A 17428-nucleotide genomic window follows, 5' to 3' on the forward strand; every position below is an offset into this window, starting at 1 on the left:
TCACATTTTGTATTCTCAGGTGAAGCATTTATCCACAGGGAGCACTAGTGCAAGCTGCCAATGTGCTGTGCGCAAGGGCAAAGGATGCCGTCACCTCTTTAGACCCTAAACAAACGACTGGGATTAGCTTCAAAGCTAAAGGAAGGGAAACCAAAAAGTTGAATAATCAGATACAAAAAGAGGCACTTGGTCTACGCCATGAGAGCCTGAAAAATGTTCTTCTGGGGCAAGGGGATCTGAGTCTATACCAAAGCAATTTTTTTAATAGGGAGAAGAAAATATGTGGAAAAAGGAAAAAAGAAACCCAAAACCACTACTCTTGTGGACATGGAAATACAGCCATCACCACCACACTTCTGCTGAAAGTCACTGGCTTAGCTTCTGACTTTTTCCTTCCTACACAGCCCTGAACTGACCTCTGAAATCCCATAGGAAGTAACGGAGATTTCTTAAATTCTTTACTATAAGAACAGTTTGCCCTGTGCCAAGCCTGGATTGCAACTATTTAAAGAACTCTCCCAATTACAGCTGGCTTAAGTCGCTTTCTGGGAGTCATTCAGAGACTGAGAATTATTTTAATAAGTCAGGATTTCTTGGTATTTGCCTGCTAGATACAAGAATAAGGATGGGAATTATATTCATTTTAGGCAGACATTTGGCAGAGGTTGCTAAGACAGAGGCTGTTCCTCACAAGGTGAAAGGCCACTGGGAGCACTCAGATCGTGATGGATCTGGTCAGTGCAAACCAACTGGGTCATGGAGAACAATGCCAAACCCTACCCTCTGCCTGGGTAATGTGCAGGCACTTGCTAGCCAATTTAGCAGGACACACTGCAGCATCCTGGGAGCATCCAGATAGCAGATTAAATCCAGCTCAAGTTAAGTTCTTCATACAAGAGATCTTTGTAAGGTGGATCCAGCACTCTGTAGGCCCCACAGGACACACTTCTGGTAGGATTTGTTGTAAAACAGGGCTCCTAGTTTACACCAGTGCCAGGGAACACTGCCCAGAGCATTACTGACTCAACAATAAAAGACACAGAGCTCTCCTCTCTGCCCTGAGGAACTTCTCTACTGAGAAATTCCCAATCTAAACAAAGCAATTGTGCATCATACCGGTGCTGTGCTCCCTCCCCCTAAGCAAGCAGGATTTAAAGTGAAATACTCGAGATTACACCAAGTTCTAGGAAAACAAAAAAATTAAGCTGGTCAGACGAATCCTTTATCCATCCTGCTCTAAATGAGCTGTATTATGCACATATATGTGAACACACAACAGGCACACTCCATTTCTGTGCCACTCTCTCACACTTTGCAAACAAGTGACATTGCAGCAGCAGCCATTTCACAAGAGCAAACAAGGTGGGAGGAGAGCAGGTGGCTCAGTTTTGCCAGCTCCTGGCCCTCTGCCCTTGCTTTTCTTCCAGCTTTGCTGTCACCATCAGCAGTGCTGATTTGGCCGTGAGCAGAAGACAAGAAGGAGGAGGAAAGGAAACCTGCCTTTGACTTCTCAAGCTTTGTGTTCCTGTAAAATGGTGACCTAGAATTAAGATATTGGAGGTAAATGATTTACCTGGAAGGAAAGGATGCTTCAACTAATGCTGCATTTCTCCCCTGCCCACCCTTCCCTCCAGCACAGAATTCACTGCTGAAAAAGCCTCTGACAGGCTGAACTGCAAACTCAATTTTCACTAAGGTCTAGAACAGTCTGCACTGCTTTGCTACAACTCATGGTGTGCAGAGTGAAGGCAGCCTGGAACATCTACACTCACCTAGCTCTGTGTCAAGTATTTAACCAACAATTAAATCTAGTCCAACCCATCACAACACTCTCCAAAACCAACCATTGATTCATTGCTGAGATAGTTATTAAAGGGCCAAGGAGTGACACCAATGGTGGCCGAAAACCCACCACCACAAAGGAGCACCCTCATAGTTTAAGAGACTGAGTGATTCAGGTATTGGAATCACACTTGGCATCAGGCAGTTCATCTCCAATTTTGCTAAATCCAAACTGCTTCTCCCATCCTTTCTTTGTGGTTTCCTTCTGGAGAGTTTTCTTTTGTTGGCTGTAATTTGTAGCCTTTAAGGGCTGCTGTTGCTAAACTAAAACCATGTGTTCTTTTCCGTGGGCAGAAGAATCCCATTTTTTAGCCATTGGATCTTTTTGGTACTGGGCTGGCTCATATTGATCCCTTTTGGGCAGATGGGGAAAGCAGAGGGGGTGGCTGGGAACTAAGTCTGTACACCCAGAAATTCCCATCCCACCTGCAATCTGGTTAATTGATACAAAAAGCTCCTGTCATGGGTTTCATTGATTTGTATGAAGCTGATGTTCATTTGAGTCAGTGTCTTGGAGCACAGCAGACAAGCTGCAAGAAGAAATTGGAATAAAACAGAAGAAGAGCTTCAATTCTCTCCAGGCTGTGTGCCAGTGCAGGGAAGAACAGCTCCTGGAGAGTCAGCTTTGTTTAGACTTAGGGCTTAGAGTCAGCACGTAAAGCACATTTCTGCCAAGATGCACCATTAAAGATTAGAGGAGGTCAGCTGCAGCCTGCAGGATCAAGTGTTCATACGGTGAATGTTTCTACATTGACGGAGAAATACTTTTCCTCTCAAGTATGAGTAGGAAGTATTAAACACACAAGTGGCTGCACTGAAAGGATCTGGAAAGAGCTTAACAAATCCTGGAGAATACATTATAGTCGATGCTGTGAATACAAGCAGTGTAGGTTCAGGAAAAGGCAGAGTCAGTGTGAGCCTGAGCTCCAGAAACAACCCAAGAAACTGACGGAACCATGGAAAGAACCATTACAGGAGCCTCAGATTGTCCCACAGCACACTCATCTCCATCACCTCGAGAGCTCACCCTCCTTCCAAGCATTTACCAGGATTTTATTTCCCAGCAGTCTCAGTAAAAAAATTAAAACCAGAGGAGTGTGCTCACAGACAGCACTTGACTCCCTACCCTCTTTAAGGAATGCTGCTGGAAACTCCTATGTTTGGACAGCAGGAAGAAGTTCAAGCCCTTGCATCAGCATCCTAAACCAAGCAGGACCAGCCAGCTGTCCCTTCAGCGGGGTACAAGCTCAGCTATACAGTCTTTCTTGAAATGCACCCAAAAATAACAGTAAGTGCCACCCAGAGACCTGAGCTACAGCTGGGTGGGAGGCAGCCACGCTGCACTACAAACAAAAGATGTCAGGGGCTGATTTACTCCTTGCATGGATGATGAGTCAAACAGTAGCCAAGAGAGGCTCTGGCTTCTTTAAATAACACCAGGTAGATGTGTTTTCAACTGCAGCCTCTGCCCAGAAAGGCACCAGTGAAAGACATTTGACTCCATACTGTTACACTCTTGTTGGGCAAAGAGCACCCCTTGGCCTCAAAACGCTCAAAGCTCTTTGGTTTGGGGAAGGACAGTTTCAAGATCAGGGTTTATTTAGAACTAGTGTGTATCTAGCAGTAAGTTTGAGGCAGATACTTGGCAGAGAGCTTTCGGATCTGCAATAACATGTCCCATGTAATCCAAAGGCCAGGCAGCAAATTCACGCAAGCCATGAGCTCAGCACTAGTCAACAGACAGCAGTTGGTGATTGAGGGCTAGACCTGTGCATCAGTGAGGGACACCTGGCAAAACCTAACACTTATTTAAATTAAACTTTACCTGTGGAGAACAAATACAACTTCTAACCATGACTTTTTTCCACAAAGAAGAGCCAAAGCTCTGCACCACCTTGTTCAGTGCTGCGTCCTCTGCCTGACACGTCCTTGGACTTCACAGGATTTGTCCTGAGCTACTAAACTGGATCAGACTCATCACTCTGAGTCCTGCCTATGGATATTCCCAGAATCTAACACAGCACAGCCAAAGTCTGCCCAGAGGCATTTCTGCAGGTGCACAATGATTAATTGGTGCACATTTCCATATCACAAATTATAAAGACCTCAGCTTGCTTGAAATGCATCATATTAACCTCTGAAACTGGCAGTCATGGATACCAGCTTCAAAAAGATTAATATCAATAGGACAGAATCCCAGAGGATAGCAACCCACTGCTACCAGATTTTCAAGAGCTCAAAAAAAGGTATTTTGAGGCTTTTTTAAAGTAGCAAATTTCAAGCTTACTTTATTAAGAAAGCCCAAAGTGGCTCATATTTATAGACAGAATCCAAGAAATTGAGGAGGGCAAGGGGGATAACATTGCCAGGGAAAGCTGTGGGCATGAATGGAGAGACAGGGGGCTGAGGGCAGGAACCATACTGCCATTGTCACAGTTAATTACCAAGAATCTGAAAAGGTTTGTTACTAAAATAACAACTCTGTTAGTTCAGGGCATTCTGCAGGTCCACTGAGGCTGCACCGTAACAGTGCACACAATAAATCTCTGGAGCAGGAGATGCAGCAGCAGCTTGGAGACGCCAATCTCACCCTGCACTCACTGCAGGCTGCGTCAGAAAAGCTAATAATCATTAAGCTGCTTTCTTTTATTTCAAATTATTTGTCTCCACAGCAGGGTTTCTCCAACCATCAAGCAAAAGGGAAGCAAGTCTCAAAGGCGTAACTGTTTTGAAGTGGGCTCACAGCTGCCATGGCATGAATGGCTCTCCAAGAACAGTAGCAACTGCTCTGCACGGCCCCACGGAGCTGGGAGGGAAAGCATCTCTGTTTAGGCTGGTTTTCAATGTCGGTTTTTAGGTCAACTAAAACAGCTTTTCTTATGCAACAGAAAGCTCACTTGCTTTGGAATTTTTGCTTTCATTTAATTAGATGGTAATTCAGAGGGCAGCACTGCGGTTCTGAACGCCACAATGAGAACTGCTTTCACAGCTTTAAAAAGCAACAAAGGGAAAACACGGAGCTAAGCAGGCCCTAGAACTTGACACCACATCAGAGACTGATGGTCTCTTCTGACAGGGTGGGACAAGTGAAAGAGATACCCTGCTGCCACATTTCCATAGAATCATTTAGGTCGGAAAAGCCCTTCAAGATCAAAGAGTCTAACCATTAACCCACCACTAACCCATGCCCCTAAGTCCCTCATCTACACGGATTTTAAACTGGGAGTCCATCATCGCCCTGGGCAGCCTGTGCCAGTGCTTAATGACCTTTTCCATTAAGAAGTTTTTCCCCTAATATCCAAGTTAAACCTCCCCTGGCACAGCTTGAGGCCTCTCGCCCTGTCCCTGGTTCCCTGACCGATCCCGCCCCGGCTGCCCCCTCTTGTCAAGGAGTTGCGGAAAGACGGGTAATCCCTGAGCCTCCTTTTCTCCAGGGTGAGCCACCCCAGCTCCCCCACTTGCTCCTGCTGCTCCAGCCCCTTCTGCAGCTCTGTCTCTTCCCGTAGACATGCTCCAGCCCCTCAATGTCTTTCTTCTTGTGAGGGGTCCCAAACTGACCCCAGGATTCAAGGTTTGGCCTCACCAGTGACCAGTACAGGGGGACTGCCCTGGTCCTGCTAGCCACACTAGTGCTGGTACAGGCCATGTGTCATTTGGCTTCTTGCCCACCTGGGCTCATGTTCAGGCACTGTCGACCAACAGGAGAGGTTAAAGAAGAAAGTCTCACTGAAAGGTGCTGAAAAACCTTATACCTTCGGGCTCTGTGTAAACAAAAACTAAGGAGAGACCCAAACTCACAACACAACAAGCTATTCAAGGGCTCTGCAAAGCAGTGCCCTTCTCCAGGTCACCTATGAATTCTGGGATAGCAAGAAACAACATCTATAGTCAAAGATAACTATACATGGCTTAAGCATAAAGATACATGGCTTCCAGTATCACCAGTGCCACCCTATGGAAAGGCAGAGCCCAAACGCTCTAATACTCTGCACGTACCACCTCAGACATAGCTCTGAACAATTTTTCAGCAATGACCTCACCTTAGACTTCTTGACAGGCTTTAAATAATGGCAACATAATGCAAATCTCAGCCTGAAGGTAAAGCGCAAAATCCCCAACAGAGACTCCTGTTGCATTTTCAGCATTTTCCTTCACAGTTTCTGCCCCGCAGCTTCTCCTGGCTTCCCTTCATGGAAGCTGCTCATGTGTTACTTTCAGGACTTATGCCTAACACTTACCAGGTCAGGAAAAATTAACTTACTAAAACTCCTATGCATTTTATGTTTACCTACGAGATAAGCTAGGCTTAAAGATGGAGAGGCAACCTGAGCCCACTGCTTTCTCTACTGAGGGAGGTGAGGGCTGTCCCTGAGCCAGTGAAACTGTACCACATCCCCTTTATCTTTGCTATCCCTTACAAGGTACCACGTGGCTTTCTTTGTTTGCTGACAAGGATTGACACCAATTATTCAGCAAGCAGCAAATTTTATCTCATATCAGGATCAAAATCTCCAAAGCCTGTACCAAGCAGAACCACCAAAATACAGTTCTCTTCCCTCTGTGCGATACATGCAAGAAAACAGGCAAAAATAACATGGAGACTGCTCTGGGGAGAGCAAACCAGAGATTGTCCAGGTTAGCAGGATTTCCCAAGGGAGAAATTCACCCTTGACCAGAGACTTGTCATACAGAGATAGCCAGATGGGTGACTGTTCTGAGGGTCTGCTCAAGTACTGAGCAGGACTACTCTCTGGCAAAAGACCTGCTTCAGGCTATCCTGGCACAGCTGCAGCTGCTGTGCTGGTACAGTTTTGCCTCTCATTAGCTCATTCCAACCATCATGCAAGCGAGAACTTGTAGCTTGCTCCAGATCCAAGTTCACAGCAGCTTCTAGCTGTGAAGTACCTTTCACACCAGAGAGTTTTATTCTGCATTCAAATGGCTGCTGGGCGTTTGGTGGAGTTGGAGCTCAGCACCTCTGACGAAGGCAGGTTTTCTAGTTAATTAACAATCCTGCTTTTGGAGATTTGATAGCAAAGCTCATTCAGATCAGGAGGCAACTGCTCATCTTCTAAATATAGTGCTGACTTTTGAGTAAGAACAACAGATTTCTACTTGTATTTGATTAATCTCTCCTGCCCCACCATGAGGCATTGCATAATGATATTGAGTTTAAGAATAAAGCAATCTGTTCCCAGCACCTTCCTTTGCTTTCCCTTCAAGTCTTTTATCAATGACTGGCAGCACATGGAATACTCAGGCACAAAGCAGAGCTGCTCTAAACGTGCTCAGCCCTTTTCCTTACTGGGAGAAGAGAGGATGTTACTGGGGAAGAGGAGTGATGGAGAGGAAAAGCTTAGCGGGAGGGTAGTTTGTATTTTAAAAATAAGTAAATTTAAACTTACTAAAGTTTCTAGAGAACACAACCTCGATGCAAAGGCATCACTGCATCCAGAGAAAAAGCTTCAGTAAGCAGATCCTTTCCTTCCCTCCACCCTGAGTACGCACACCTTGTCCTCAGATGCTTTAATATACAAACACCACCTCACAGCCAAGTTCATGCCAGGCACCAAACCTCTGCAGGGAAACCATCAGAATCCACCTCACCAGGCAATTTTTCCCCCATGCAAAGCAGGCTCTCCATGAACACATACTGAAAACATCAATGCCTGATGCTCTTCTCCAAGCTCAACACACATTTCCCCTCCTCTTCTGCCAGAACAGCCTCGGGCTCCTCCCCGAGCTGCAAAGCCCCAGACACCCATGGTTTGCAAAGCACAAGGTGGTCCACTGCCATGAGAGGGCCCCTTTCACAACTACAGCACCGACTTGCCACCAACAGATGTCAGGAGACATCCTGGGAAGAACAGGAAGCATTGCTTTCCATTTGCAAAAATATTTTCCCTTCCATTTGCTCACTTGCTGGCACTTAGTGTGTTTTTCTCCTCAGGTCAGTGCCCCACAGCCTAAGCTGGTAGGAAAAACTACTACTGGAGGCTCCTTCATATTATAAAATACAGCAATTTCCAGGCCTACGAAGTGCTTTTCGATATCCTAAATCTTCGTACACACACACGGACAATAAATCATGCTGTTTGAGAACAGCCAACGTTTCAGAGTTTAAGACAGAATAAACAGGTCAGTTCATTATTCAAATAGGTCCGATCATTAAGTCAAAGCAACTCGTTTCAACCATTTCCACCCACTGATCTAACAAAGCAGGTACTTACCCAGAGACGAGAGAGCCATGCCAACCGCACAGGCCAGACAGGAAAATCCATCGGACAGCGGATAGAAGAGAAAGAAGAGACACTGGTTAAAAGGCAGTTCCAGCTGAACACGAAAAACCCTTGCACCCCCCACAAAAAAACTCCTGGAGCCACAAAGCCAAGTGATCACACTTGTACCCACATGAGCAAGGCAACAGAACAAACTTCAGTATCTGATTCCTCCAGAAGTGAAGGTGGAACCGGATGTTCACGGTCAGCCACTTCTCAGAAATGTAAGCACCAAGTGGGGAGAGGAAAAAAAAACCAAAAACAACAGCTCGGCATTACCTAACGCTGATAACACAGCGAAGAGTGACGCAGGCACCCCACGCCTGCCAGCCTCCCGGGAGTGCCGCCTCCGGGCCGGCCCCAGGGCACATAGCAGGCTCTGCCGAGCCCCGGGCACAGCCGGGCACCGGGAGCAAGCGGGCCCCGTGCACTGCTGCACCCGTCCAGTTCCTCTGGACTTATATAACTTACCGTGCAAACTTCTGGAGGGCTGGGCACTGCCCAGCGCCACCGGTCCCCGCTCCACTGGGCTCCAACTGAGCCCTCTAGTGGGCTTCAAAAATTCCACAAAACACCAAGAGCCTTAATTTAATTAACACTCGGCCAGAGGCCTCTAAACCCTAATCCTCTCAACCAAAGGATCATTAACTAAATGAAGACATTCAAGAGAGCAACGGGGCTCCCAGCTGTGGCAAGGCTGGCTGTGCGCTCCGGTGGGCACACACCAGCGCCTGAAATTCATCCAGATCCTCAGCCCATACAACAGCCCCACTGAAGGTATAGGGACTTGCCTTGCACGAGCACACAGTCGAGCACTCGTGGCACAACTCTGGCATGATGCTGGACTCAACATTCATCCTGAATCGTGGAATGGTTTGTGTTGGAAGGGACCTTACAGCTCATCTCATTCCAACCCACTGCCACAGGCAGGAACATCTTCCACTAGACCAGGTGAAGAGAAGGGCACAAGCCCATACCCACCCATCCTTTGGATACACCATGATGCCAACAGTTCCAGTGTCATCATCTCCATCAAGACTGAAAATCCAAACTACTGAACCAGGAGAGGAGCTGGAACACCATTTGTTTTTTAAGCGTTATCATCCAACCTGGATACAGGTAGAGAACAGCTCTCCTTTCAAGAGGCAGCCTCAGTCCCTCAGCTGAAGGCTGGGAAAACACCTCCATCTTGCCCAGCCCTGCCAGCATGAATAGCAGGAAAGGGCTCTCCTCACCAATGAGCTAGGGTGTAGCTTGGCAGAAGAATTCACAGTATGCAGGGTGTAGTCAGGGAAAAGCCTTCACAGTCAAAGGTTCCCAGCCCACGTACCTCACCCCAACATGACAGGGATGGAGATCTTGCCCTTTGCAAGTGGCTTTCTTGGAAAGTCACCTCCAGCTTCTGAGCCACACAGAGGATCCAGATCAGCTGTGAGGAGCATATCTATGAGACAGCTCATTAGTGTGGTGAACAGGAGCAGAAGAGCTTAACTACAGGGCAGGCATTATTCCCTCTGAGTTTGAATGCCAGCAGCAGCCTCAGTAGGGCTGTGCTGACCCACAGGACAGGTGTTCCTCAAAAGCACCTGCAGCCAATGTCACCTCTGCCCGTGGTGAGTGGGATCCCAGCTGGGGCTGTAAACAGTCTGCAGAGCCTCAGGCTCCAAATGTGAGGAAAAAAAATGAGGAAGAATTCAGGTGTTGCTTGCAGAAAGAACTTCCCTGCCAGCAGCAGCCTGCACAGGTTTGGAGATGCTAGTGCAGCTCACCTATTGGCACTGATCCCCTGATTTTGGTGCTGTATGTGAGCACCCCAATCTCCAAAGCAGCTTTTGAGGCTCAAATCGAGCAGTTCACAAGGACAGAGACAGTAGTGGTTGCTAGTGTGATACACCCCAGGGGCTGCCACAACCTGGACAGGGTTTTTGGGATGGCCAGGAGATGCCTTAGAATACTATCTCTCCTCAGATCAACAGCCTTCCCTGGAACCTCAGCCCCCTAGGGTGCCAGCCAAACTGGTCACAGCCCCTCCATGTTTGGGACTGAATACTGGACAGTATTTGCAGAGGTTTCCATTTTTAGTCTTTGCCCCTATCTCCTCCCTGTATCTCCTCAGGATGTGCCTCCAGGACAGAATCAATACATCGATGCCTCCTTGCCCAAAGATGCAGGAACAACTGCTCCCAGAGCTAATAAGGCTGTCCTGCTCTGACCCAGGGCAGTTTACAGCATACACAGAATAAGCAGTTCTCTCTATGTTCACCTCCTGGGGAAATCTGAAGAGCTCCCATATCCCCAGCCTCGGAAAGAACACAGATGTTCACGGAGATTAAAGCATACAGAGAATTAACCCCCCTATGCAAATGAGCTTCTTCATCCAGCCCAGCACTGCCAGGAGGTTTGATGTCCAGCACTTGGATGTGATTATTGTGGCTTGCAGAGCTCCAATAATAGCCTCATATTGACCAGGACAGGGGCCAGGAAGCTGAGCAGAATGAAGACAGTTTACAGAGAAGGCAGGATGGAAACTGCTGGAGTCAAGCAGCTGCTGAAGTCACATTCACCTCATGCTACAGCAGAAAAAAAAAAAAACAGCAGCATCAGAAATAACCCTGGTCAGCAGCACAGATCAATTCTGCACTTGGATAACTTGTATGTTCCCAATCAAAGGCAGCTTGGATGGAGTAAGCAGTGCTGCAACCACAACGTGAGTCATCTGTGACTTGGGACACTGCTCGCACATCACCAAGTGCCCATGGGATGGCAGAAGAAAACCCATACCAGCTCCTGCTGCCTTTCCTAGAAGGCTGAAGTTTTGGCACCCAGCCGAGGCATGGGATCTGTCAGCACAGCATACTGGGATAGAGCCACATAACCTTCCCAAGAAAGGCAGGGTTTCTCTAGGCTACCTCCCTGGGAGGAGCTGCACCTCAAATCCAACAGTAGTAGGTTTAAATCTTATTTCATTTTTACTCAAAACCATTTTACTTTACTTTAACACTTAAAAAAAAATTCCAGCAGGCATGGACATCTTGCTCAGCCAGTGCCCAGCTGCCAGTGGATCCTTAGGGCCAAGATTTAGGCCATGCCATGATGCAGGTGACAGTGTTTGGTATTAAAAGCCTCCAGCCTGCACCCGAGGAAATTCTCAAGCAGTGCTGACCCTGTCTGCAAGCCTGTGAGCCTCTGAGCGGCCACGGATTGGCCGAGGACAATGCCAGCCATATGGGAGAGGTTCACCTCCGTATCAGACACAGCACCTCCAGCATGACACCAACACAGAGGCACAAAGTCACATTACAGCTCACCATGGCTCTGTGCCGGGCTAACATCTGCCCTCCTTCACTCAGCGTTTGAGTTCACTTGGGGACAGGGAGGCAACTCATGCTGTCCTGTCTGATACATACCCTCAGCAGAGACAAAGAGCTCCCCTCAAGTTCTGAAGTGCCCGCAAGCAACTTACCCCATCTCCAAGGGGTTTTGGAGAGTGGATATAGAAATACAAGTTCATGGATGACTAGTACTATCCAGTGAGCACCTCAACCACTGCAGCAATCAGAGGGATCAGGCCACAGAGGTCACACACAGCATGATACACAGCTTTAACACCCTGGTGATGCTTTGAGGCATCAGTCCACCCCACTCCCCACCATAATGCTGAAGTCAGTGCCAACACTGAGTTTTCCAGACCCAAAAGGTCAGAGCTCCCCCACAACTGTCCTGTACTGCCTTGTTAGCAGCACCTACCAGATTGCTGTAATGCCACTGCAGTCAACTCTGCAGGATCCCAGCACATGCTAAGCCTCACATCCCCTCCTTAAATCCAGTTTTGGTCAACTGTGGCCAGATGTAATTACCTACATGAAAGGCGCTCGAAGCCACCTTCTAATAAGAGGATGTAGTCATGCCATCAGGCTGGGGTTCCTCCTCCTCCTCTGCTGCTTTCCAGGGCTCAAAAACTTGCCTCACATTAAGTGGACCAGCAAGAACTTCACCTCATTCCTTGTTACAAAATTTGCCTTTCCCAGGAATGGAAGGAAAAGTCAGGTTTCTCAGTCATCCATTCACAAATGAATGGAGAACATTTTAACAGGATTTGTTCATTGAATTGAATAGCACACAGGGGCTTTATTTGTGTTGGCAAAGGGCTTTGAGGTGAGCAAATGGAGGAGCAAGGGCAGGCCCCATGCCCCAAACTGCTTCTCAGGGACCAGGAAACATGTCCAGGTTGAGCCAATAGCTTACACAGGCCAGGATGGGCCTGGGGTGGCTCCCACAGCCTCAGCATCTTCCAGAGGGGTTCTCAGCTGCCCCAAATCACCAGGAAATCACTACCAGTGTTGACACAGCACAACAAAACATCCCAAGGTCCCATCAGGCCTCTTCTCCTAAAATCTGCCAATGAGCAGTTTTGGAGCCTTAGGATTCAACTTGAGTTGATTGAGACAGCAAAATCTGTTCCAACATGGCATTTGTGTCCTGACACAGACTGTAAGCTGAGAGCCCAGATGGTGGTTGTGTGAGCCCTGCCCACAGCACCCCGTCCTCATCTGGTAGTCCAGGCTTTTCTCAGGGGGCATCAGGAGGGGACTAGACACAAACCATACTAATTGGATAGAGAGAGAGTCCTGCAGCCCTACAAAGCTGCGAGCAGCTGCTCAGAACCTCTTGTGAAGCACAAAAATAGTTTCATCTACAGATCTGGGATTAAACATCACAAACACCCTTTTCTTCCCTCTGTGCAAAGTACATTTTCCCCCACTATGGTCCCAAAACAAAATCCAGCCCTGCAGATCAAACCAGGAAATTTAGCAAACTTTGAGCATGAACAATAGCAGGAGGATTTTCCAGACCTTCAAGCTTGTTTGGCAAATCCAGATTACGTAAAGCACTGCTCTGCCATTGTCAGGAAAGCTGCGCCCTGAGCCAGAGCCAGCTGGCACCACACTGCCCACCCATCACTGCCTGGACCCAGCAAAGGCAGCAGGCCTTGTGCAACACCACAAAGTCCTTCCTGGGCACTTCCACTGCAGCAGCCACTGCCTTTCATTTTATACCGCCTTTTTTTTTTGTGATTAATCATCTTCCCAGGGTCCCGGTTTTCCAGCCCATCCTGCCCAGGTGTTTAGTGGCCTGGATGAAGAGTATACCTTGTGTTTACAGGGTGGCTTTACCACGGCTGCACCCAAAGGTGAAGGATCCCTTCCATGCTTTAACTAATCCTTGGCTTTTCTTCCAGTTGGGCCATGCCAGAGGGCTGAAGTGCTTATCCCTGTGCACACATCCTCTGGGAAAACAATACAAGAGCCTGAAAGCATTCCACATTCAGCACCCAGCTGGAAAAATCCCTGAGGCAAGGCAGGATGGTAGCCAGCATCCCTAGTACCTGGCTCTACATGCATGATCCATGTCCCCTGGCAATGGCCTCAAACATGGGTCCCGGTGCATTTACCTAATTAAGACTTAATGAAGTAGGGAGATCTATTGTGGGCCTGGCAGGAGAGCAGATGTGCCCCCTGATCCTGGCCACTGCCAAGAAAAGTGCACTGCTGTCTCCAAGGTGAATCAGCAGGAAAAGCTCAGACCAGGATATTCAGCCCTGCAAATTCCACACCTCACTGCTTTCTCAGAGCACAGAGACAGAAAATAATTTCTCTAGTCATCAGCAGCCTCTAGTGGGGAGACGTGGGCAGCCAGGGTGGCTGCTTTGGTCAGGCCCCAGAGCCCCAGCCAGCCCACCCTGGCTGTTCCCAGCAGGTGAGAAGGGGATGGCATGACAAAGTCGCAATGTCATGGTATGAAGGACCTGAACCATCACAGCCTCATTGCGATAACCACTGTGTGAGACTGCTTATCCCCCAGGTGCTGTTCCCAGCCTAAATAAGGACAACCAACTGCAGCCCCTCCTGGTGAATCCCATCTCAGAGCTCACACAAATCAGTGCATGAAGCAAAACTCATAAAAAGTACAACCAAGACATGCCCCTCCTTCCTGGGCAGCTCACTGAGAAACATCTCCGTCCTAACAATGGGCAAGTCGGCCCCCTTCCCAAATCACACGTCCAACCACAGCATCCAGCGTGAACATGAGCTAATTATGACCCTAAACTTCCAGCTACCACGGTCTCGAGCCTCTTCCTGTGTGAGCTGAAAGCTGTGAACAGAAAGGTGAAACACTGCTGAGCAGAGATAGGACAGTTCCTGCCCTCTGGGACAGCGACCACCTGCAGTCTGCCTTGCCCTCCAGAGAATAGCTGGGGAGGGAGCTCAGAAAAACCTTGTTGTATATTAAATCAGTAACATAACTTCAAAGTGCCCTCCTCAGAAAACAGCTGAAGTTTTTGCCTTTTCTCTGAGAGATCCTCTCCTCACCATTGGCTCTGAAAGGACTGTGCCACCCTGGGGGGATGTGCAGAGCGATGCGGCTGCAGGCAATTCCAGCAGCTGCCAGGCTGCGTGTCAGGAAGAGGGAGCCCCATCCAGCAGCACCACTGCAGATGAGAAGGCACTTTCTCTCCTCAGCATGTTTCAGGTCCTCTTGAAAGGCCTGACGTTTCTCCTGAGCATGAGGAAAAGTGAAATAAAGGGACAGGAGAGCCCCACATTCACAGAACATGTTGAGAACCATCGTAGGAAGCAGACTGAGGCACAGATCAACTTTTTGCTGCTGTTGACTCGCCATTATCATCACCACAAGCAGAAGCAGCGTGTGCCCCACTTTGTCAGAGAAACTGAGGGGCTGCCAGCACCATGAGCTGGAGGAGACCCACATCTTACACAGGCCTTGGAGCTGGGAGAGGAACTGTACTCCTGGGGGGGTTCAAATTGTTCCACAAGTTTCAGCTGCCTCCTCTCAGAGGCAGACATGGTGCAGCTGCACCACCACAGGCACAGTGACCATGAGCAGGGCAATGGCTCAGAGGAAGGATTAAGCCAAACATGGAACCTCGGATCCATGTCACCCCAATTCCAGTGCAAATTACTCCCACAGACTAACTGGATTACTGTGGCAGAAGGACAACACAAAAGAGACCTGACTCTGTCTCTCTCCTACAGCTGCATCTGTGTTTCCACTAAGCCTCGGGAAGGGAGCACAGAGATGGGAACCTGTTCTGGGATGCACCTTGCAAGAACCCAACTTGCTCCCGTGCCCCAGGGCAACTTCTCTCCCACGAGGCAGCAGAAATTCCTGCACCACCAGCCTTTCCCATGCTGGCCATTTGCTCTGGCTCAGCTGTTCCCGCTGCCGGGCAGCGGCAGAGCACGTGTGACATGTGACAGCGCCGGGGGCCAACGGTGCACCCCAAACCTCGGCCCTGCACACCTCACACAGCCTGACCTCATCCAGGGCACATGCGACTGACATCAGCTCCCGTACTGTCCGACCCCTGGCTCAGCCTCACAGCCCCACCGAAGCCCCACCACAGCCCCTCACACGAACCGCAGAGTAAGCGGTTTCTCGATGCAGGAGCCTCGGCGTAAGTCAATGCTCGGGCGAGGAGGCGGCTGCCGGCAGCGCCGAGCCAAGGCACACCCCTCCATTGCAACACAGCCCTAAAGATAGTCGCTGTCCCCTGCCATCTCACCAGCCCTCGGACCCCGCCAAGGAGCGGGGAAGGCAGACGCCACCGGCACAGCCAAGGGCAGGGACTAACATCCTCTGTTAGTCCAGACTCTCGTCCCACCACGACTGCAGCAGGGCGAAATTCAGGAGAGGGAGAGACAGCAGGAACCGCCGGGCACGCCGCACACCCCTCCGGTTGCAAAATCAGCGCAAATTGTCCCCGTCGAGGAGGGGATGTGAAGACATCGAACCGCCCACGGGCATGGGGAGGTTGATGGGAGGTTTCAGCGCCGCCACGACCGGCGCCGGGACAGGGATGGACGGCAGGAGCGGCGCTCGCCGCCCCGCAGTTCGGCCACTTGCCGCCGCCTTTGGGAACCGTCCCAACAGGCGCAGACAGGATCTCGGGGAGAGATCGCAGCCACCCCGAAGCCACAGGCTGCTGCATCTCGGGCACAGCCCCCGCAACACCGAATGCTCCAAGAACCAGAGCTGGACTTAGATGCCAAAGCGGGAGCTGCCACCTCTCAGAAAGGGACACCAGTGCTGCTGCCGTGACTGTGGGGTGCAAGGGGAACTCCACTCTCCGAGACTCCGCCTGCCTTTTCCCCTCCACTGCACGAGTGGAAACAACAGTACGGGGAGAAACATCCGAGTCCCAGGGTTGGCACTCCCCGTGAGGCAGGGCCCCATTCACCTCCTCTGAGATTGAATCCACTGTGGGTTGCCCTCCACCCCACATCCGCCCACTCAGAGTCTCTAGGACAGCCCTAGTGCACCCCATTCTCCCCACACCCAGCCTGACCTTACTGGGGATCCCCCCACTCCAGAGCACCTCACTTCCTTTCTGCCCCATAAGCTTCCTGAGAGCGCTGCAGGTGCTACCCCTAGTCTTCCCCAGCCCTTGAATATCTCCCATTTCTCCATAACCCTCTGCTCCACACCTCAGTCACCGTGGGTACCCCACACCTAGACTGACATACCCACCCCCTCAAACCCTTGAGCACCCTGTAACACCTCACATCCAGCTTGACCTCTACGGGTGCCCCTGGTTTCCGCAGCCCCAGGTCATCCCATATCCAGCCGAAGATCCCCTGCTTGACAGTACCCCATGTCCCCTGGCAACCCCTCCACTCCATAACCAGCCCGAGCCCCCATGTGCCCCACAGCACCACAATTCTCCCTATAACCTCGCAGCCCATGAACAGACTTACCCACCATGGGTCCTTCTCGGGAGCCCCAAATCCTCCAGAACCTGCCTGACCCCTACACCCCCCAAAGAACCCCAAGACCCCCACAGCACCCCCGCATCCCATAAGCTGCCTAACCCCTACAGCCGTCACCCTCTGCCCAAACCTCTCTCTCCCCATACCTGCCTGAGACCTGAGGAACCTCTACTACCCTCCGTGACCCCCAGCTCACCGGGGCCGCCACTCCACGCCGCACTGTCTCCACCTGCACCGTCGGCCCCGCCCCTTTGACGCCACCACGCGAGCCCCGCCCCTTTTGACCGCGCCCACTGGCTGCCGCCCCCGCCCGTCAGCGCGGAGGGGCGGGGCCAGCGCGCGCCGCTGCAGTGGGCGGGACCGGATGGTGACGCCAAGGAGGCGGGGCCAGGAGATTCCGCCCAACGCCCCCGTGACGTCATAGGCCTAAATAAGGAGAAGGTGCCCCCGCGCCACGGCAAATCCCCAAAATCCCCCTAAAACCGGCAAAATCAGGACTTTTGTTGATTTTATTTTTTT

The 17428-nt window shown here is 50.1% G+C and overlaps 1 protein-coding gene across 5 annotated transcripts in view; it reads right to left on the reverse strand.

Annotated features, from left to right (window-relative positions):
* The window catches only part of EPB41 (erythrocyte membrane protein band 4.1), a 95656-nt gene extending 78408 nt beyond the window's left edge, over positions 1-17248 (reverse strand). The window contains exons 1-2 of one of the 5 annotated variants that reach the window (XM_066335255.1): positions 17106-17124; positions 9456-9549 (exon numbers count right to left, since the gene is read on the reverse strand). Coding sequence is in view for 1 of the 5 variants with exons in the window: in XM_066335238.1 (XP_066191335.1) it covers positions 8073-8091 (19 nt within the window). In the remaining 4 variants the exon portion in view is untranslated. Of the gene's footprint in view, positions 1-8072; positions 8213-9455; positions 9550-17105 lie in introns of those variants that run through there. The other 4 variants (XM_066335226.1, XM_066335242.1, XM_066335243.1 and 1 more) reach the window with 4 other exon arrangements.
* Positions 17249-17428: the final 180 nt, after the last annotated feature.

The sequence above is a fragment of the Sylvia atricapilla genome, chromosome 24 (assembly GCF_009819655.1).
Source record: "Sylvia atricapilla isolate bSylAtr1 chromosome 24, bSylAtr1.pri, whole genome shotgun sequence".
NCBI lineage: Eukaryota > Metazoa > Chordata > Aves > Passeriformes > Sylviidae > Sylvia > Sylvia atricapilla.